Here is a 23898-nt window from a genome sequence, read left to right on the forward strand (position 1 = left end):
TTAAGCTCAGTTTTTAAAACCTTAGGATGTAACTACAGCCCAGCCCATGCAGCAGTATATGAATGACTAACCTCGTATTGTGGATGGATTATCTCAGTTGTTCTCCTGGCTGAAGTTTGGTCCTTTTACAGCATCCTGCCATGCGATTACATTTGTTTCTGACCACCCAGAACACTCACGTTAACTTTTATCGAGTGGAAAAAAAGTTAGCTTGTTTATATTATGCTAACATAGCTGTGTCGCTAGCGGTCACGTAGCACATCATTATACCAGCTAGCCCAACTTCAGTAACCCTACAAGCGTCACTGCTGTTTAGTTTTCTGTCTTCATTTATGCTGGAAGTGATAACAGAGCTGTACGTTTTAATTTGTTTCCAAAACCCCGCAGTCAGGACATGCTATATTGTATTTAGATAGAAGCTAGCGAGCTAACTCCCTGCTAACTTCTAACTCCGTTAAATGTCATAAATTCCGTTTTCATGGATGCCTGGATGTTAAACTCAATTATTACACCTGGTAGAGCAGAACGCTGATCATTTTATTAAAGATGAAAGACTTTAGACAGTTTTTCAACTCTCAGTAATGCCATAGTGATCGTTTGATATATGGACCTGCAGCGGAGTTTAGACACAGACACGGCTAGTGACGTCAGACTGAACAACCGGATAGCGGAGTGTGGTCTGTGGCTCGGCTGCAGGGAAGGAGTGCAGTGGGTTCTGTCGGTAGTTGCCAGGGGAGGTTGGTTAAAACAGATGGTGTTCACTGCCTAATCATGCCTCCCCTATTTCACTAGTGTACCGGCACCTGGAGGTGTGTGGAGTTGGAGACAACGGTGGAGCTGGCGGACGTGGCAGACTGAAAGAGTAAACTGCATCACTGTAAATAAAGAAAACCTACATCCTAAACACAGTGTGTGGCATGCGTCGACAATTTAATGGTCTACCATTAAACCAAGTGGGTTACATAAACAATATGTAATGTAAACAAAATTCTGCACTGCTGTATCTTAGTATAAACTGAACTGGCTGCTTTTTGGGAGTCCTGGGTTTAAAAACAAAACAAAACAAAACAAACAAACAAACACAAAAACGGAGAGAAACACAGGGACAAAATCAAGCGGCCTTATGCGGCCTGGATTTTCCAATGAAATCCAGAATAACATTCACACAAATAGGTATCATCCATACATGCATGCATGCATCATCAAAATTCTTTTACAGATAATTGTTACGGCATCAAAGGAAAAGTGCTGCAGAGCAGCACACCTGCCAGTAGCAGCAGCTTTGTCCTGCTTTGTCCTGTCCTACTACTACAAAACTTATCAGCAGAAATTACACACAGAACACTTAGAATAGAATTCAACTTTATTGTCATTGCACATGTCACCAGTACAAGGCAACGAAATGCAGTTTGCATCTATCCAGAAAGTGCTTTAGCAATAATATAGATATATTACAAAATATATATTAGCAGATACAAAAATATGGGTCTATTATGGGTATGTTACAATGTACACGGTGTACAGTGCTCTTGATGGTGCAGCGGTAGAACTTCACCAGGATGTCTGAGGACAGGTGGTTCTTTCTCAGAGTCCTCCAGCTTGAAGCAGTTGGGATCCTCGGAGATGTAGACACCCAGGAACTTGAAGCTGCTCACACGCTCCACAGCCGATCCATCTCCTCCCTGTAGGCGGCCTCATCGTTGTCATTGATGAGGCTAATCACCATGGTGTCATCTACAAACTTAATGATTGCGTTGGAACCATCGGCAGGTCTGCAGTCATGGGTGAAGAGGGAGTAGAGGAAAGGGCTCATCACACAGCCTTGTGGTACACCAGTGTTCATTGTGATGGTAGATGAGCAGTGGTTATCCAGCTGGACACGTTGGGGCCGGTTGGTCAGGAAGTCCAGTAAGCATTTACACATGTGGGAACTGATGCCCAGGTCTGTTAGCTTCCTGATGAGTTGTGAAGGGAGGATTGTATTGAATGCTGAACTGAAGTCTATAAACAGCATTCTGGCGTGGGTGTTGTTGTTGTCCAGGTGTGAGAGGACAGAGTGCAGCACGATGGAGACTGCATCCTCTGTGCTCCTGTTCTGACTGTATGCGAATTGGTGGGGGTCCAGGGTGGGGGGGAGACAGGCCACAGAACCACAGTCACTTCAAAATGTCCTTCCAACACATTTGGCCTTAATGGCCTAAATTTGCAGTTGCAGCCAAATTTGGGAATAAACTGGCCAGCAGAACAATTAAATCCAATGTACTAGCTCAGTGTTCCAGGATTACAGTGACACATTGTGTACACACAGTAACAGTTAACAAAAACCAAGTACTGATTTTGGAAAGCACTACATGGTGTGAACAGGACCTTTTAACATACCATATCCATTAGACAGACCCAGGTGTAAATAACTCCTTGAATCACGAGTAATATTTGCTTTTGGCACCAAAATATAAAAATAAATACAAAAGTAGGGTTTTGTGAGAAGACTATCTATATGCAGGGCTCTAGAGTGCGACCAATTTGGCTGCATATGTCCATCCATCCATCCATCTTCATCCGCTTTGTCCGGGGCCGGGTCGCGGGGGCAGCAGCCTAAGCAAAGAGGCCCAGACCTCCCTCTCCCCAGCCACCTCCTCCAGCTTATCCGGGGGAATACCAAGGCGTTCCCAGGCCAGCCAAGAGATATAATCTCTCCAGCGTGTCCTGGGTCTGCCCCGGGGCCTCCTCCCGGTGGGACATGCCTGGAACACCTCACCCAGGAGGCGCCCAGGGGGCATCCTTGTCAGATGCCCGAACCACCTCAGCCCCTACTACTCTGAGCCCCTCCCGGATGGCCGAACTTCTCACCCTATCTCTAAGGGAGAGGCCAGCCACCCTTCGGAGGAAGCTCATTTCTGCCGCTTGTATCCGCGATCTCGTTCTTTCGGTCACTACCCACAGCTCGTGGCCATAGGTGAGGGTAGGGACGTAGATCGACCGGTAAATTGAGAGCTTCGCTTTTACACTCAGCTCCCTCTTCACCACGACGGACCGGTGCAGCGTCCGCATTACTGCAGCTGCAGCCCCAATCCGTCTGTCGATCTCCGGCTCCCTTCTCCCATCACTCGCGAACAAGACCCCGAGATACTTGAACTCCTCCACTTGGGGCAGGAACTCATCCCCGACCCGGAGTGGGCACTCCACCCTTTTCCGGCTGAGAACCATGGCCTCAGATTTGGAGGTGCTGATCCTCATTCCCGCTGCTTCGCACTCGGCTGCGAACCGTTCCAGTGCGAGCTGGAGGCCCTCACCCGATGAAGCCAACAGAACCACATCATCTGCAAAAATCAGAGATGAGATTCTGAGGCCACCAAAGCGAAAGCCCTCCGCCACTTGGCTGCGCCTAGAAATCCTGCCCATAAAAATTATGAACAGAACCGGAGACAAAGGGCAGCCCTGGCGGAGCCCATCACCCACCAGGAACGAGCCCGACTTATTGCCGGCAATGCGAACCAAGCTCTTGCAACGGTTGTATAGGGATCGAATGGCCCGTAGCAATGGGCCAGACACCCCATATTCCCGCAACACCTCCCACAGGACACCCCGAGGGACACGGTCGAATGCCTTCTCCAAGTCCACAAAACACATGTAGACTGGTTGGGCAAACTCCCATGCACCCTCAAGTATCCTGGAGAGGATAAAGGGCTGGTCCAGTATTCCGCGACCAGGACGAAAACCGCATTGTTCCTCCTGTATCCGAGGTTCGACTAATGGACGAACTCTCCTTTCCAGCACCCTGGCATAGACTTTCCCAGGGAGGCTGAGGAGTGTGATCCCCCTGTAGTTGGAACACACCCTCCGGTCCCCTTTCTTAAAGATGGGGACCACCACCCCGGTCTGCCAGTCCACAGGTACTGCCCCTGATCTCCACGCAACATTGCAGAGGCGTGTCAACCAGGACAGCCCTACAACGTCCAGAGCCTTCAGGAACTCGGGGCGGACCTCATCAACACCAGGGGCTCTGCCACCAAGGAGTTGTTTAACTGCCTCAGTGACCTCGCCCCCGGAAATTGGCGGGTCATTCCCCTCATCCCCAGACTCTGCTTCCTCCTCGGAAGACGTGTCAGTGGGATTAAGGAGGTCCTCGAAGTATTCCTTCCACCGCCTGACTATTTTCTCAGTCGACGTCAGCAGCGCTCCGCCAGCACTATACACAGTGCAGGTAGAGCACCGCTTTCCCCTCCTGAGACGTCTGACGGTTTGCCAGAATCTCTTCGAGGCAGTCCGAAAGTCTTTTTCCATGGCCTCTCCGAACTCCTCCCACACCCGAGTTTTTGCTTCAGCCACTGCCCGAGCCGCATTCCGCTTGGCCTGTCGATACCCGTCGGCTGCCTCCGGGGTCCCACAGGCTAACCAAGCCCGATAGGACTCCTTCTTCAGCCTGGTGGCTCCCTTCACCTCTGGTGTCCACCATTTGGTTCGGGGATTACCACCACGGCAGGCACCAACCACCTTGCGGCCGCAGCTCAATGCAGCAGCTTCGGCAATGGAGACGCTGAACATGGTCCATTTGGACTCAATGTCCCCAGTCTCCCTCGGAATGCTGTTGAAGCTCTGCCGGAGGTGTGCGTTGAAGATCTCGCGGACTGGGGCCTCTGCTAGACGTTCCCAGCACACTGCATATGTATGCGACTTAATTTCTTAATGGTGCGACAAAAAAAATAAAATAAAAAAAATTATAGGTTGCACCGACCAGCAGTTTGAGTAAAAAACAAAAACAAAAAGAGTCTCCGCAACTCATGTTTTTGTTGTTGACCACACAATTACACCCATATCATGGTCTAAACCAATCATAGATAGTCAGGGGTGGGACCTCTCTGATTGGCCGTTGTCCAGATACTCCTGTAGCCTTTTGTGTGCATGTTTGAAAGTGCTGGAGGATAGATAGAGAGAGATCAGTAACTTGAATAAGTAATATGGATTCATCACTTTATTCCTGAATAAATTTTTAAATATAAATGTACTTTGCCAGAAATGCCAGAATCTCAGGTTAAAGTTCACAAAACTATTTCAACAACAACCAAACAACTAAAACAGTAAATGAGAGCAGGTAAACGGATTCCACACAAAGACGTAAACGTAAACCGTGGACCCACCGACGTATCAGAATTAGTGAGATGTCGGCTTTCTCACCAGTTGGCACGTCCACAGACACGCCAGGGCTGAAAGCCGACAGCTTCTGATGCGTCGGCGGGTCCACGCTTTGTGTTTACATCTTTTTTTTGTTCTAGATTCTGAAACTGCAGGTTTTGTCTCTCTCTAACCAAAATTGACTGAACCAACAGTCAAAGAACATCAAAACTATGCTTCACATTTGATAAACGCTGTCATGAATTCCCTCATACTTTTGCTGTTTTGCTTCCACCACGATAAAATCACATTTCCTGCACATCTCTCAGTATACTTCAAGAACAGTTTCCGAACAGTAATTCCAGTACAGAAGCTCAGAGACATACAGTTAGAAAACAAAAGGTTTTTTTAAATTAAACTCACCTTCGCCACTTTGTGATTAGCTGCTGTCTCATGTGAGGTATTCTTCAGGCCTTCTTTCAGCTGGGTGATAAAAAGTTCGTAACCCTCAGTGTTTGACACATCAATCTTTTCCTGGCAGGCTGACAGTATCTGCTGGGCCTGAACAGACACAAACACATATTAGATTTAACACTTACATATTCAGTAAAAAAAAAAAAAAGCTACAACCTCAGTTTGAGGACATTTGTATTGTCTCTGCAGTCCTGTGTTTTAAGCTTTGTGATGCAAAACTAGAACAATTCACTATACTGTCATCTGCTTTGTGGCTGTGGCTCCACTTAGTTACGATGATCTGGGGTCACCGTATTGCTGCTTGTGGTTTGTTACCCTTTTGCTGAATTAGGCATTAGTTCTCCCACTATAATTAATGGATTCCTAGGTTGTTCCTGCCATTTGATGCCATAATGTGGACTGAGTCATAATTACAAACTGCATATCAAACCATTACACAAACCAACCTATTACCCTACAATTTATGAAAGATAAAAACTGTCAATTTTTTTTTTAAAGACAAACAAACAATTATATCTAAATTGTGACAAACAGATCCAAGAGTTTCTTACAGATTTGGATCATGTGCACATGTATTACACTTTCTTAAATTAAATATTCTGTGTACTACTGGGTGGATAGTGTAGCAGTTCATTCACGTGAACTTTTCACACAAAAGTGTGAGACCAAAAGAACACACAAACCCCACATCAGGCTATCATATTGCTAGTGTACTCCCGAACAGTGTAAGTGGGTTTGCTAGGTTCATCACTGGACAGTGAGCGCAAAGGTCCATGTGGACATCCTTGTGCCAGCCACTTTTGGGACTGTGCGGACTCATGCACAGAGAATTCACATTACACTGCACTAACTACACGTGTCCAGCCAGCAGCCTTCAAGCGGACTTTTAGAAGTACAAGGGCAATCCCAAAATAAGGTGTCCTATTGTTTTAGAAATACAAATAACCGTTTATTTTCTAGAATATTTACATCATTTTAAAGCTTGAAGACTTATTTTCCTACATAATCGCCATTTCGGTCAATGCATTTTTGTAGACACTGTGGCAGTTTTACAATGCCCATGTCATAGTTGCTCGCCGACGCTGCAGAATCGCCTTTCGGACAAATGTTCTTTCAACTTTGGGAACAGGTCGTAGTCACTGTGTGCAAAGTCCAGACTGTAGGGTGGGTGGGTGATGAAGTTCCAACCAAACTAATGCAGGTGAGCGACAGTTTGACGGGCGATGTGTGGACGCGCAGTGTCGTGGAGAATGCTTACGCCCTTGCTCAGCATTCTCTTCTCCGGTTCTGAAATGCCTTTCTGAGTTCTTCCAGTGTTTCACAGTACCTGTCAGCATTTATTGTGGTCCCAACAGGTAGAAAGTCAACCAACAATACCCCCTTTTGGTCCAAAAACACAGTTGCGCACTGTGCGTAAGCATTCTTCACGACACTGCACACGTCCCCCATTAAACTGCCGCTCTCCTGCAAAACTTTGGTTGGAACTTCATCACCCACCAACCCTACAGTAAAGTGAAATCTTTAACAACTTTATTTGCTGTAATTATGCTAACAGCTAAAATTATATCTGTATAACAGAGTATTTCATTTCAGGACTTTCAAGATTTAATTTCTCTTTCTGCCGCCTTATCCTGTGGTGTTTCATAGGATCAGATTTGGGACCTGTAACATTTACCTTGTTAATGTTGCCTCTTGGACAGATAATCATCAATATGAAAAACGCATGTTACGATTTTTATGCAGATGATATCCAGCTGCCCTGTTCTTTCTGACCTAACAAACTTTCTGATCCACAAACCTGTCTGACTGCTATCAAGTCTGGGTTAAATGCTCCTTTTCCTTATGTAAATTATGACAAAACAGAGACTCTTATCATCCGAAGTGTCAAAGAAAGCTCCTCCTCTAAAACTAGCTTGCATGTTCTATTCCTGTAGTGTTTTCCTGGAATGTCATGTCAGAAACAGATTAATTCCTAAATTTTTCCCTCTAAGGAACACTGCTAAGTAAAAACATGTTAATCACCCCAGTATATCTCAGAGCTTATATGAACCAGCTCTTCTAACCAGTCTCTTCGGTCTTCACATTTGAGATTATGGTTGATACCTCATAGTCATTTTAAAAAGTTTTTACACAGAGGTCTTTAGCAAGTGGGTCCAAAACTCTGGAATCAGTGTTCCTCATTCCTTGTTTGACTTATTCTGAGGCAACCTCTAAAAATACCTCTTCCTATTCAGAAAAGCATTAGGCCAATTATGTGTATGACCTTGTGTTGTTCATGGGTCTGTTTTAGTGTTTGCATCTTGGTGTAAGGCACTCTGTGACCTTAATTGTGAAAGGTGTGTTAAAAATAAACCTCACTTATATACTGAAGTATGGCTACAGGTGTATGGAAATCCCAAGGACATTACAAATTAAACCAACAGGCTTGAAAGATTTGTCTTTACATGTAATTAACAGAGTTTATGGACATTGACCTTTGTAAATTAAATTACAATCTGCATCCATAGTAACAATTAAGGTGATTTGGTGTGAAAAAGATGTCAAGGCTCAAAGTTTAAAATTGTATTGCATTTCCAAAAGTTGCTTGACAGCATTTAATGAGTGCATTTCTATAACTTTATTGGATCATATTCACTGAGAAATATTCCAATAATATCCAACATGATCACAGTTATGATTGGAATGTTCTTTGCAGCATGGCCAATCACAACAGGAAGAATAACCATTTTATTTATTTTTTAAAGTGATTGTTTCAGTGCAAGGGAAGAGGCTGACAACTTGACAGATGCCTTACTTTCCACAGTTACAGAATCACAGGCAATACATGTTATTCTGAGCTGATAATAAATCTGTCCAGTCCTGATTAGTTATAAAACTGATCAATATAAATGGTAAATATAAGAAATGGGTAACAAAATAATACCCAAGTGGGATTTCAGGGTTTTTTTAAAATGTAAAACTTCTGCAAACATTATCCGATGTGAGCTTCATTACGCACTCTGTGAATGAGGAAATGAAAGAGTCAGACAAGTGCTTCAAATGCAGCAGGAGGGGAGGAGTCAGACAAAAACTCAATTGAAGAAAAAAAACAAAAACAAAAAAAAAACTCTCATCGAGCAAGTAAGGTTAGAGTCTGCAACCATGGTAACTGAGCCATTACAGTTACAGAAATTGGTTAGTTTCTGTAACAGAAAACCCAAAGTTTAATCTCAGGCTTAAGCTACTCAGTTTCCACCTAACTTTCTGAAACAGAGACCAGATGTCCATGTACACAGTGAATTGAAGGGCAAATATGTTCTCTCACCTCTGTGACCGGTAGCTCTAGCTGAACCATATCCTCAGGTTTTGCCACTGGTGGCTGGAGGGCTGTGTCCAGGAGCAGGATGCCATTCAGGTCCTTCCTGCATCCAACTGCATAGTCGTCCACGAAGAGCACCTTGTCCACTGCGGGAAAGTACTGACACCTGACACGGCCACCAGGTTTAGCTAGGACAGAGACAGAGGACACACACCACATAATGTGAATGTCTGAAGGCTGTTTATATGTCACTAATGCATTATATGCAAAACATGCTGGAACCAACTTACGTGTCCATTAAAATCAATGCAGTTGATATTTTATTGCCATTCACTGTTGGTAGCAAGCAATTTATCAGATGCAAGAAGAATGGTAAATTTCCACAAACTGATTACTTCAGAGTTTCATCAACAGGGTTGTGAATCTGCAAATCAGAGCTCCTCAAGCAAAATTTCTGCTTCTGCAAACTTTTTCATCAATGTATACATTTCTGTTCAGACAAGGGGCTAAAGAGAGGTTTTCAGTCACTGCACATGAGCTTTTGTGCTGTCCTCCAAAACCCTAACTGCAAATCACTGGACGTGATTAGGGACAGCTGGAACAAGGAAGGGAAAAGCACAAAAAATGTCTACTGCAGTGGACAATTATTTGTTTTTAAACAGTTGGATCCACTTGAGCACTTTTTATGTTATAGTTTCACTGTTCTCCATCTGGATGACAGACCAACAACAGTACAAGCAAAACTGTCCCACACAGTGGTTGTACCACATATTGTCTCCATCAACAAAAATAGAGATCACTGCAGGCAGATTGGCCATTCCAATACTTCTGCTTCACACGGCGACCATGACATTACCACAGCTCCATATCATTTATACCAGTACTTACGGTGTGAGTGCCGCTGCAATATTCTTTTGAACAACAATATTCTTCTTCAGACAAAATCTCCACATCAGCTGAGGTATAGGAAAAAGTCAAAACTAGAAGCAAAGAATTTGGCGACCTTTTTTTCCCCCAAAGCCTCCTGTTTTTGGTCTCTGAGCTAGCCCGACGTCCCGGAGCTAGCGATTTTTTTCAGTCGGGCTACCAAAATCTATCTCTTCCCTGCCCGTCGGGCTATTGTAGGAAGGAAAAATATATGTCAATGCTTTTGCATTCTTTCAGAAATGTAGCTGGGTAATTATGTCATTGGCATCGGTGAGCCACTGTCAATATGTGACATATTGAAATCACGTTTGAATTTGCGCTTGGTTTTTGCCTTCACTTTGCAATCGTGCGAACTGTTTATAGAGAGCGACAGCACTGATCTGTGAGTGAGTGAGTGAGTGAGTGAGTGTGTATATATATATATATATATTTATATATTTATTAGGGGTGCAACGATATTCGTATCGATATTGAACCGTTCGATACAGTGCTTTCGGTTCGGTACGCATATGTATCGAACAATACAACATTTGTAATTTATTTTATCAACTTTCCTTCTGACGATGCTGTCTGTGTGGAGCGCTCAGTGAATCTGCGTTCGACTACTCTGCCTAGGCTGCACTGTCGAGCGCAGATCCACTGAGCGCTCCACACAGACAGCATAGACAGAAGGAAGAGCGCAGGGCACCTCCCCCACCCTCATTCAGATCTGGCGTTTGGAATTATTTTGGTTTTCATGTGACGTATGACCCTGAAGGTAAGCGAGTCATGGACTAAAGTAAAACAGTATGTTGGATGTGCCATGCAATGCTCAATTACATGGGTGGGAACTAGTATGTTAGCGCAGTTAGCTCGTTAACGTGTTGGCCGTCTAGCCCCATGCACAGGGCGATCGGCGGTAGCTCGTTAACGGAGATTTGCCGTGTTGTGGCGTTAAGGTCATTTCAACGAGATTAACCTGAAAGCACTAGTGGGAACACAACGAATATGACTGCACATTTGCGCCGACATCATCCTAGTGCAAAGACAAAAACAACAAGCATGCTACTAACTTTAGCCGAGTCATTTAGACAGCTGTTAGCACATGATTCTCCTTATGCTGCTCAGAATATAGCCCAGAAGAAGCGTATAGTATAGCTTTTATTTTGGAAAGAGACATTTCTCTGTAATAAACTCTCTTTTCCAAAGATGAGTGATTCCTCAATCAGATACAGGGCTCGCAATATCGCTAGCCCAACGTCCCGGGGCTAGCGATTTTTTCAGTTGGGGTACCAAAATCTATCTCTGCCCTGCCCGTCGGGCTATTGTAGGAAGGAAAAATATATGTCAATGCTTTTGCATTCTTTCGGAAATGTAGCTGAGTAATTATGTCATTGGCATTGGTGAGCCACTGTCAATATGTGACATATTGAAATCGCGTTTGAATTTGCGCTTGTTTTTTTGCTTTCACTTTGCAATCGCGCGAACTGTGTATAGAGAGTGACAGCACTGATCTGTGAGTGATGATAATTTGCGCACCAATTCCTCTGACATCGTCTTATTAATTGTTAGCTTACTATGCAAACATGACAAGTGAAATCTCCCGCAGCAAGCTTAAACATGTGAGAGGTTGATCGCGCAGAGAATCGCTGAGCTTATGTGAGTGCGTGTGTAAAAGCAGCAGGATTTATATTTGACTATGATGACCTGGATGACTGAGAACCTTCACAGACAGATATATATTTTAGTTCTGCTGAGCCAAATAAGACAGGTCAGGGTGAAGAAGTGACAGCCAAAGAAAAGCTTACCACAAAACGGAGAAGTTATGACAAATCAGACTATAAGGCAAAAAGAAAGTGCAGCTTTATGGTTTCATATGTGTGTGTGTGTGTGTGTGTGTGTGTGTGTATATATATATATAGGTCCCTCATCCTATTCATGTAGCCCCTTCCGCCGGGGTTACTTGGCGGAAGGAATATCAGGAAGAAGGAACACGAGAAGCTGGAGAAATATCAAGGGCTCAGAGAAGAGCTCGAGAGGATGTGGAGGGTGAAGGTAACGGTGGTCCCCGTGGTAATCGGAGCACTAGGTGCGGTGACTCCCAAGTTAGGCGAGTGGCTCCAGCAGATCCCGGGAACAACATCGGAGATCTCTGTCCAGAAGAGCGCAGTCCTGGGAACAGCTAAGATACTGCGCAGGACCCTCAAGCTCCCAGGCCTCTGGTAGAGGACCCGAGCTTGAAGGATAAACCGCCCGCAGGGGCGTGCTGGGTGTTTTTTTTTTTTTTTTTATCTATCTATCTATATATATCTATCTATATATATCTATCTATATATATCTATATATCTATATATATATCTATATATCTATATATATATCTATCTATATATCTATATATCTATATATCTATATATCTATATATATCTATATATATATATATATATATATATATATATATATATATATCTATATATATATATATATATATATATATATATATATATATATATATATATATATATATTAGTGCTGTCAAAATTATCGCGTTAATTGTTAAGATCAACGCGAAATGTTTAATGCATTAAAAAAATTTAACGCTGATTTTGTTTTTTTTATTAATTTCCTGTAATCTAAGACCTTTAAATTCATGAGCACCTCTGGAGGAGGGGGCAACAGTGTGCTATGCTGGCGTTTGGCCTGACAGAAATGATTAGAAGAAGAAGAAGAAGTGACACCATGCTACTATCTAGCTAACACTAGCTAACACACGCAAGCATGGACGAGGGCGGACTTTTGGGTGGAAAGTTTCTCTTTAAGAAGTTGCCTGATGGCTTGTTGGACAAAACGAGAGTAAGATGCACAATTTGCAACGCTGAATTCAAGTACCACAGAAGCAGTTCATCACTGGCGTATCACCTGAGAGCAAAACACCCAACTGAATCCACCTCTACGGGACCTCGCCAGTCTACGCTTCAGGAGTATGGTGCTTGTGGACGAATAACAAAAAATGTGAGAGAAAAGGTAACCAATTCCTTGGTTGTTTGGATAGCTAAAAACTGCCGACCAGTTAGCATAGTAGAAGATGATGGACTGAGAGAAGTCATTCGTGCTGCATCAGGAGATGAGTGTTACAATCTGCCCTCGAGAGGAACCATTGTGTCGAGACTGCACACTTTGTATGGGGACCAGAGGGCTCAGCAGTCCAGCAAGCTTGTGCAAGTAAGGAATGTCGCTCTCACCGGAGACCACTGGACTTCGGTGAACAACGATAATTACTTAAAATATAAAGAATAAAAAAATGTAATTGGAGCCAGGCTATTAATAAAGTAATTGAGATTAATCGCAATTAATAACAGAAAATTGTGAGATTAGTTAGTTAATTTTTTTTAATCTATTGACAGCACTAATATATATATATATATATATATATATATATATATATATATATATATATATATATATATATATATATATATATATATATACATACATACATACATACATACATACATACACACACACACAGCCAAAGCTGCACATGTGTTTGTCTGGGAAGCAGCCAGCGGGTAATGGAGCCAGCGCGTAATGGAAGAAATGAGTGTGCAGACTAGAAAAATCAACCGAACGTGACCGAAGAGAAAACAGATGATGGTTCCAATGCCGGAGAGATTGTCGAACGGAAGAGCCATAGAAGTTCCGTAGTGTGAAGGTATTTCGGCTATTTCAAGTCTGACAAAAAACAAAGTAGCGTGCACTGTGAATTGTGCCGAAAGCAAGTCTGGAAATACAGTAAACTGGTGCATGCGTCGCACTGTGCGCCACGTTATTGTTTCGGTGAAATGAATTTCTACAATACTGTTACTGTTAATTCTACTCTCTGCAGTGTTTAAATGCTTACATATACACACAGTTACTGTCCCTCCACACATACAGTGGGGCAAAAAGTATTTAGTCAGCCACCGATTGTGCAAGTTCCCCCACTTAAAATGATGACAGAGGTCAGTAATTTGCACCAGAGGTACACTTCAACTGTGAGAGACAGAATGTGAAAAAAAAATCCATGAATTCACATGGTAGGATTTGTAAAGAATTTATTCGTAAATCAGGGTGGAAAATAAGTATTTGGTCACCTCAAACAAGGAAAATCTCTGGCTCTCACAGACCTGTAACGTCTTCTGTAAGAAGCTTTTCTGTCCCCCACTCGTTACCTGTATGAATGGCACCTGTTTGAACTCATCATCTGTATAAAAGACACCTGTCCACAGCCTCAAACAGTCAGACTCCAAACGCCGCCATGGCCAAGACCAAAGAGCTTTCGAAGGACACCAGGAAAAGTATTGTAGACCTGCACCAGACTGGGAAGAGTGAATCTACAATAGGCAAGCAGCTTGGTGTGAAAAAATCAACTGTGGGAGCAATCATCAGAAAATGGAAGACATACAAGACCACTGATAATCTCCCTCGATCTGGGGCTCCACGCAAGATCTCATCCCGTGGGGTCAAAATGATCATGAGAACGGTGAGCAAAGATCCCAGAACCACACGGGGGGACCTGGTGAATGACCTGCAGAGAGCTGGGACCAAAGTAACAAAGGTCACCATCAGTAACACACTACAACGGCAGGGAATCAAATCCCGCAGTGCCAGACGTGTTCCGCTGCTGAAGCCAGTGCATGTCCAGGCCCGTCTGAAGTTTGCCAGAGAGCACATGGATGATACAGCAGAGGATTGGGAGAATGTCATGTGGTCAGATGAAACCAAAGTAGAACTTTTTGGTATAAACTCAACTCGTCGTGTTTGGAGGAAGAAGAATACTGAGTTGCATCCCAAGAACACCATACCTACTGTGAAGCATGGGGGTGGAAACATCATGCTATGGGGCTGTTTTTCTGCCAAGGGGACAGGATGACTGATCCGTGTTAAGGACAGAATGAATGGGGCCATGTATCGTGAGATTTTGAGCCAAAACCTCCTTCCATCAGTGAGAACTTTGAAGATGAAACGAGGCTGGGTCTTCCAACATGACAATGATCCAAAACACACCGCCCGGGCAACAAAGGAGTGGCTCCGTAAGAAGCATTTGAAAGTCCTGGAGTGGCCTAGCCAGTCTCCAGACCTCAACCCCATAGAAAATCAGTGGCGGGAGTTGAAAGTCCGTGTTGCTCGGCGACAGCCCCAAAACATCACTGCTCTCGAGAAGATCTGCATGGAGGAATGGGCCAAAATACCAGCTACTGTGTGTGCAAACCTGGTAAAGACCTATAGTAAACGTTTGACCTCTGTTATTGCCAACAAAGGTTATGTTACAAAGTATTGAGTTGTATTTTTGTTATTGACCAAATACTTATTTTCCACCCTGATTTCCGAATAAATTCTTTACAAATCCTACCATGTGGATTCATGGATTTTTTTTTCCACATTCTGTCTCTCACAGTTGAAGTGTACCTCTGGTGCAAATTACTGACCTCTGTCATCATTTTAGGTGGGGGAACTTGCACAATCGGTGGTTGACTAAATACTTTTTTGCCCCACTGTACGACTCTGTTCTGCTTCTGTGCCCCAGCTTTGTTTACTTTTTCCCACCGAGGCTTCTAGACTTCTGATTGGCCAACATTTCTGCACGGTTAGGAATTTAGCGCCACCTGCTGCTTTGGCATGTTCATAGCAGCGTTTTCCTTCATTTCTGCCTTTATGTGTGGACGGGATTATTTTTTTAAAACTGAAACGGAAAATCTCCGTTTTCAAAAATACCCGTGTACGTGTGGACGTAGCCTCAGTCTCTGACTGGAAGCGCTAATTCGTCATTCGGCTTTTGTCAGACTAAAGTAACTGTTAAAACTGTTTGAAAAGCTAAGCTATACAACAAGGAGAGATTGAGAATTTCCTTTTAGTTCTCAGTTTATTTGATATTGACAAAGGTTAGTCAGTTTTGTCTGTTCTTCTGTAAAACGAACTAAGATTTATTTTTAGAATTAATACTTTGTTTCTAAGTGGAATTGACAATTTAGTCTGTTTCATTTGTTCTATTTTGAAACTTAAACGCTTTAGCGGCTGCCTTTTGTGTAGTTTGCAATATTTGCCTTTATTTATCTGAAAAAGTCTCATGTTCCTTAAGTACATCTACCCTGTTGAACTTATTATGGGAAATAAATATTTAAATAAAAACAAGCTGCTGATTATTTCACATTTTACTTGTGAGCAACGGCACATTTAAATCTTACAAATATAGTTATTTGGCTTATATCGTGAGAGATATCGTTATCGCCTGAAATGAAAAAAACATATCGTGATATGAAAAAAATCTCATATCGCCCAGCTCTAGGTGTGCAATACTCAGAGACATGGCCAAGGTAAGAAAGGCTGAAAGACGACCACCACTGAACAAGACACACAAGCTGAAACGTCAAGACTGGGCCAAGAAATATCTCAAGACTGGTTTTTCTAAGGTTTTATGGACTGATGAAATGAGAGCGAGTCTTGATGGGCCAGATGGATGGGCCCGTGGCTGGATTGGTAAAGGGCAGAGAGCTCCAGTCCGACTCAGACGCCAGCAAGGTGGAGGTGGAGTACTGGTTTGGGCTGGTATCATCAAAGATGAGCTTGTGGGGCCTTTTCGGGTTGAGGATGGAGTCAAGCTCAACTCCCAGTCCTACTGCCAGTTTCTGGAAGACACCTTCTTCAAGCAGTGGTACAGGAAGAAGTCTGCATCCTTCAAGAAAAACATGATTTTCATGCAGGACAATGCTCCATCACACGCGTCCAAGTACTCCACAGCGTGGCTGGCAAGAAAGGGTATAAAAGAAGAAAACCTAATGACATGGCCACCTTGGTCACCTGATCTGGACCCCATTGAGAACCTGTGGTCCATCATCAAATGTGAGATTTACAAGGAGGGAAAACAGTACACCTCTCTGAACAGTGTCTGGGAGGCTGTGGTTGCTGCTGCACGCAATGTTGATGGTGAACAGATCAAAACACTGACAGAATCCATGGATGGCAGGCTTTTGAGTGCACTCCACGAGCGTCTGGCAGCACAAATGAACCAGCTGCTAGTTAACGAGAGACACCCAGAATGGCTAACCGAAGGTCGAACGGTCCTGATCCCCAAGGACCCCAAGAAGGGACCTGTCCCCTCCAACTACCGACCAATAACCTGCCTCAGTACTACATGGAAGCTCCTGTCAGGCATCATATCGGTTAAGATGAACAGGCACATGGGTCATCACACTCAAAAAAAAAAACCAAGTTGTCCCTTTTTTAAATCACATTTTCTCATCTTCTTTCAGTCTCTGTAAGCTAAAAGTCAACATTGGCTTAATCTCATGTGAGCGGGGCACAGAAAGGGATTGGCAAGAATACCAGAGGCGCAAAACACCAGCTACTGGTAGACAGAACAGTCAGCCGAGACTGCAAGACCAGACTGACCAACCTGTGCACTGCCTGGATTGATTACAAGAAGGCCTATGACTCAATGCCCCACAGCTGGATACTGGAATGCTTAGAATTGTACAAGATCAACAGGACCCTAAGAGCCTTCATCAGGAACTCAATGGGGATGTGGTGTACAACACTAGAGGCCAACTCCAAGCCCATAGCACAAATCACCATCAAGTGCGGGATCTACCAAGGAGATGCTCTGTCCCCACTGCTGTTCTGCATAGGTCTGAACCCCCTCAGTGAGATCATTAACAAGACTGGCTACGGATACCGACTACGGAACGGAGCAGTTGTCAGCCACCTCCTGTACATGGATGACATCAAGCTGTATGCCAAGAGTGAACGAGACATCGATTCACTGATCCACACTACCAGGCTATACAGCAATGACATTGGAATGTCGTTCGGACTGGAGAAGTGTAGTCGGATGGTAACAAAGAGAGGGAAGGTTGTCAGAACTGAGGGGATTGAACTACCAAATCAAATCAAATCAAATCAAATCACTTTTTATTGTCACATCACATGTGCAGGCACACTGGCACAGCACATGCGAGTGAAATTCTTGTGTGTGAGCCCCACAAGCAACAGAGATGTGCAAACACAACAACACAAACGAGCAAAATACAAGAATGGCCAACCTGAAACTAATAAATATATGTACAATATATAATAGTGTATGCATTTCTGGATGTGTATACTAAATATTTTCCTACGTGTGTGTGTGTGTGTATACACATTTTTACAAATTAAATAGTAAAAAAATAAAATAAAATAATAATAATAATAATAATAATAATAATAATAATAATAAAATATATAAAATATACAGAGTTGAATATGTGCAAAACAAGTGGCATTTATATACAGTGTGGAGTGCATAATGTTGAAGTTCCAGTAGTGAAGCTGAGGTGTCTATGACGTGTTCAGCAGTCTGATGGCCTGATGGAAAAAGCTGTCTCTCAGTCTGCTGGTACGGGACCAGATGCTGCAGAACCTCCTTCCTGATGGAAGCAGTCTGAACAGTTTATGGCTGGGGTGACTGGAGTCCTTGATGATCCTCCCCGCTTTCCTCAGGCACCGCTTCCTGTAGATGTCTTGGAGGGAGGGAAGCTCACCTCCAATTATCCGTTCAGAGCACCGCACTACTCGCTGGAGAGCTTTGCAGTTGTAGGCGGTGCTGTTGCCATACCAGGTGGTGATGCATCCAGTGAGGATGCTCTCAATGGCACAGCGATAGAAGGTCCTGAGGATGCGGGGGCTCATGCCGAATCTTTTCAGTCTCCTGAGAAAGAAGAGGCGCTGCTGCGCCTTCTTCACTGTTTTGTTTGTGTGTACTGACCACGTAAGATCCTCAGCCAGGTGTACGCCAAGGAACCGGAAGCTGCTCACTCTCTCCACAGCAGCGCCGTTGATGGTGATGGGGGTGTGTACTTCTCTGCACCTCCGGAAGTCCACTATCAACTCCTTTGTCTTTGCGACGTTGAGGGTGAGATGGTTGTCTTGACACCAGTGGGTCAGGGCGCTGACCTCCTCCCTGTAAGCCGTCTCATCACCGTTGGTGATAAGACCCACCACTGTAGTGTCGTCCGCAAACTTCACAATGATGTTGGAGCTGTTAGTGGCTGTGCAGTCGTAGGTGTAGAGTGAGTACAGGAGAGGGCTCAGTACACACCCCTGTGGAGCACCAGTGTTCAGTGTGATGGGGGATGAGGTGATGCTGCCCAGTCTGACCACCTGGCGTCTGTCAGACAGGAAGCTAAGGATCCAGCTGCAGAGGGAGCTGCTCAGTCCTAGATCCTGCAGTTTCCTGTCCAGCTTCGAGGGAACGATGGTATTGAATGCTGAGCTGTAATCTACAAACAGCATCCTCACATACGTGTCTCTCTTCTCCAGGTGTGACAGGGCAGTGTGTAGTGTGTAGTGTCAGGGCTATGGCATCATCAGTGGACCTGAAGGCAACATTGCAGACATAGAGGACAGTTACAAGTACTTGGGGATCCCACAGGCGAATGGGAACCATGAAGAGGCCGCTAGAAAAGCTGCAACCACCAAGTACCTGCAGAGGGTCAGGCAAGTCCTGAGGAGTCAGCTGAATGGTAAGAACAAGATCCGGGCCATCAACACGTACGCCCTGCCCGTGATCAGGTACCCTGCTGGGGTAATAGGCTGGCCAAAGGAGGAGATAGAAGCCACTGACATAAAGACAAGAAAGCTCCTTACCATGCATGGAGGGTTTCACCCCAAGTCCAGCACCCTGAGGGTGTACGCTAAGCGGAAGGAAGGGGGCCGGGGACTGGTGAGTGTCAGCACCACAGTCCAGGATGAGACAACGAACATCCAAGAATACATTGGGAAGATGGCCCCAACTGACCGAGTGCTCAGTGAATACCTCAGGCAGCAGAAACCCAAGAAAGAGGAGGGAGACGAGGAACCATCATGGAAGGACAGGCCCCTGCACGGTATGTACCACCGGCAGATAGAGGAGGTGGCTGATATCCAGAAATCCTACCAGTGGCTGGACAAAGCTGGACTGAAAGACAGCACAGAGGCACTAATCATGGCAGCACAAGAACAAGCTCTGAGCACAAGATCCATAGAGGCTGGGGTCTATCACACCAGGCAAGACCCCAGGTGCAGGCTGTGTAAAGATGCCCCAGAGACAATCCAGCACATAACAGCAGGGTGCAAGATGCTAGCAGGCAAGGCATACATGGAACGCCATAACCAAGTGGCCGGCATAGGGTACAGGAACATCTGTGCCGAGTATAACCTGGAAGTCCCGAGGTCAAAATGGGAGATGCCCCCAAGGGTGGTGGAGAATGACCGAGCTAAGATCCTGTGGGACTTCCAGATACAGACGGACAAAATGGTGGTGGCTAACCAACCGGACATAGTGGTGGTAGACAAACAGAAGAAGACGGCCGTAGTGATCGATGTAGCGGTTCCGAATGACAGCAATATCCGGAAGAAGGAACACGAGAAGCTGGAGAAATACCAAGGGCTCAGAGAAGAGCTCGAGAGGATGTGGAGGGTGAAGGTAACGGTGGTCCCCGTGGTAATCGGAGCACTAGGTGCGGTGACTCCCAAGCTAGGCAAGTGGCTCCAGCAGATCCCGGGAACAACATCGGAGATCTCTGTCCAGAAGCGTGCAGTCCTGGGAACAGCTAAGATACTGCGCAGGACCCTCAAGCTCCCAGGCCTCTGGTAGAGGACCCGAGCTTGAAGGATAAACCGCCCGCAGGGGCGTGCTGGGTGTTGTATGTATGTATGTATGTATGTATATATATATATATATATATATGCGCATCAGCGTTAACGTGGCTTAAAAAGTTTAATCACGATGACCGCGTTTAACTCTCTCAACCCACCTGATTTTGACTCAGTCTGCGCACCAGATGTGATGACGGCGTGTTAACGCTGGAAGCGCTAAAAAAAAAAAAAACAAGTCACCAATTTGGGATTTCTTTGGCTTTAAACTAGATGAAAGAAAAAAAAAAAAAAAAAAAAAAAAAAAAAACTAGATGAAAGAGGTAAACCTAAGGATGTAACTAAAGCGGTGTGTCACTTGTGCAGACATATAGTGCGAGCAAAATACTCAAACACGGCTAAATTCCACGACTATCACCAGCTTTTGCAGCTCCATTAACAAGCACTTGGGCGCACTCTGAGGAGGGTGCATTTCGTTCACAGATGAAAGAGGGTGCTGCTAAAACAGCGCTATTTTTTTTTTCCTGTTGCCTGTTTCTATTAGCTCCATCATTATTAACAAACTTACTCATGGGCAAATAAATAAATAAACCACCCTTGTAAAAGGTGATTGGTCGATATAATTGTCCAATCGCCCAACCCTAATTCTTAGCAAACATGAACTTTCCAGGGGGGGAAAAAAAAATTCCATCATGTGTGCAAGTGCCTTAAAAACAATTTCAAAAAAAGCATTTAAGTTTAGGATAGAGCTGGGCGATATAAGATTTTTTCATATCACGATATGTTTTTTTCATTTCAGGCGATAACGATATCTATCACGATATAAGCCAAATAACTATATTTGTAAGATTTAAATTTGCCGTTGATCACAAGTAAAATGTGAAATAATCAGCAGCTTGTTTTTATTTAAATATTTATTTCCCATAATAAGTTCAACAGGGTAGATGTACTTAAGGAACATGAGACTTTTTCAGATAAATAAAGGCAAATATTGCAAACTACACAAAAGGCAGCCGCTAAAGCGTTTAAGTTTCAAAATAGAACAAACGAAACAGACTTAAATTGTCAATTCCACTTAGATTTATTTTTAGAATTAATATTTTGTTTCTTAGTTTGTTTTACAGAAGAACAGACAAAATTGACTAACTTTTGTCAATATCAAATAAACTGAGAACTAGAGCTGGGCGATATGAGATTTTTTCATATCACGATATGTTTTTTTCATTTCAGGCGATAACGATATCTATCACGATATAAGCCAAATAACTATATTTGTAAGATTTAAATGTGCTGTTGCTCACAAGTAAAATGTGAAATAATCAGCAGCTTGTTTTTATTTAAATATTTATTTCCCATAATAAGTTCAACAGGGTAGATGTACTTAAGGAACATGAGACTTTTTCAGATAAATAAAGGCAAATATTGCAAACTACACAAAAGGCAGCCGCTAAAGCGTTTAAGTTTCAAAATAGAACAAACAAAACAGACTACTAAATTGTCAATTCCACTTAGAAACAAAATATTAATTCTAAAAATAAATCTTAGTTTGTTTTACAGAAGAACAGACAAAACTGACTAACTTTTGTCAATATCAAATAAACTGAGAACTAAAAGGAAATTCTCAATCTCTCCTTGTTGTATAGCTTAGCTTTTCAAACAGTTTTAACAGTTACTTTAGTCTGACAAAAGCCGAATGACGAATTAGCGCTTCCAGTCAGAGACTGAGGCTACATCCACACGTACACGGGTATTTTTGAAAACGGAGATTTTCCGTTTTCGTTTTAAAAAATAATCCCGTCCACACATAAAGGCAGAAATGAAGGAAAACGCTGCTATGAACATGCCAAAGCAGCAGGTGGCGCTAGATTCCTAACCGTGCAGAAATGTTGGCCAATCAGAAGTCTAGAAGCCTCGGTGGGAAAAAGTAAACAAAGCTGGGGCATAGAAGCAGAACCGAGTCGTATGTGTGGACGGACAGTAACTGTGTGTATATGTAAGCATTTAAACACTGCAGAGAGTAAAATTAACAGTAACAGTATTGTAGAAATTCATTTCACCGAAACAATAACGTGGCGCACAGTGTGACGCATGTATTTCCAGACTTGCTTTTGGCACAATTTACAGTGCACGCTACTCTGTTTTTTGTCAGACTTGAAATAGCCGAAATACCTTCACACTACGGAACTTCTATGGCTCTTCCGTTCGACAATCTCTCCGGCATTGGAACCATCATCTGTTTTCTCTTCGGTCACGCTCGGTTGATTTTTCTAGTTGGCACACTCATTTCCTCCATTACGCGCTGGCTCCATTACCCGCTGGCTGCTTCCCAAACAAGCACACGTGCGGCTTGGCACTTGTGCTGTACGTAACAAGTCACGTGACGTGACGCTGCGGCTGTGATTGGTTCGGCTCTGCGCTACTTAATTTAGATTGGCTGACCTTTTTTTTTTTTTTTTTTTTTTTTTAAGAGGACAAGAGCGGCGAGGTCTATCGCGATAGCTTAATTTCTCTATCGAGTAAAAGTTATATCGCGATACATATCGTTATCGTTCTATCGCCCAGCTCTACTGAGAACTAAAAGGAAATTCTCAATCTCTCCTTGTTGTATAGCTTAGCTTTTCAAACAGTTTTAACAGTTACTTTAGTCTGACAAAAGCCGAATGACGAATTAGCGCTTCCAGTCAGAGACTGAGGCTACGTCCACACGTACACGGGTATTTTTGAAAACGGAGATTTTCCGTTTTAAAAAATAATCCTAGGTTCCTAGGTCCACGGTTAGGAATCGCCAATCAGAAGTCTAGAAGCCTCGGTGGGAAAAAGTAAACTAAGCTGGGGCACAGAAGCAGAACAGAGTCGTATGTGTGGAGGGACAGTAACTGTGTGTATATGTAAGCATTTAAACACTGCAGAGAGTAGAATTAATAGTAACAGTATTGTAGAAATTCATTTCACCGAAACAATAACGTGGCGCACAGTGTGACGTCAAAAAATGCGCACACCTTTGACGCTGCGTTTTCTCCATTTTTCTAGTCCACACGTAAATGCAAAAACGGAGTTTTCAAAAATATCCACCCTGGTGGGAGTTTTTAAAACTCTTCGTTTTCAGTGACCAAAAACGCCGTTTACGTGTGGACGAAAGGTGCAAACGCATAGAAAAATCTGCGTTTTCAAAAATACCCGGGTACGTGTGGACGTAGCCTGAGCATGCACCAGTTTATTGTATTTCCAGACTTGCTTTCGGCACAATTTACAGTGAACGCTACTCTGTTTTTTGTCAGACTTGAAATAGCCGAAATACCTTCACACTACGGAACTTCTATGGCTCTTCCGTTCGACAATCTCTCCGGCATTGGAACCATCATCTGTTTTCTCTTCGGTCACGCTCGGTTGATTTTTCTAGTCGGCACACTCATTTCCTCCATTACCCGGGCGGTACGGTGGCTGGCTGCTTCCCAAACAAATAC

General features: G+C 43.7%; 1 protein-coding gene across 4 annotated transcripts in view; it reads right to left on the reverse strand.

Annotated features, from left to right (window-relative positions):
* The window catches only part of birc6 (baculoviral IAP repeat containing 6), a 136615-nt gene that overhangs the window by 107930 nt on the left and 4787 nt on the right, over nucleotides 1-23898 (reverse strand). For all 4 annotated transcript variants that reach the window (XM_085368954.1, XM_085368955.1, XM_085368953.1 and 1 more), the window contains exons 2-3: nucleotides 8891-9072; nucleotides 5536-5673 (exon numbers count right to left, since the gene is read on the reverse strand). In XM_085368954.1, coding sequence (XP_085225080.1) covers nucleotides 5536-5673; nucleotides 8891-9072 — 320 coding nt within the window. The remainder of the gene's footprint in view (nucleotides 1-5535; nucleotides 5674-8890; nucleotides 9073-23898) is intronic.

The sequence above is a fragment of the Diplotaxodon limnothrissa genome, linkage group LG13 (genome assembly GCF_057381915.1).
Source record: "Diplotaxodon limnothrissa isolate DT_005_m linkage group LG13, D_limnothrissa_male_GT1.1, whole genome shotgun sequence".
Classification (NCBI taxonomy): Eukaryota; Metazoa; Chordata; class Actinopteri; order Cichliformes; family Cichlidae; genus Diplotaxodon; species Diplotaxodon limnothrissa.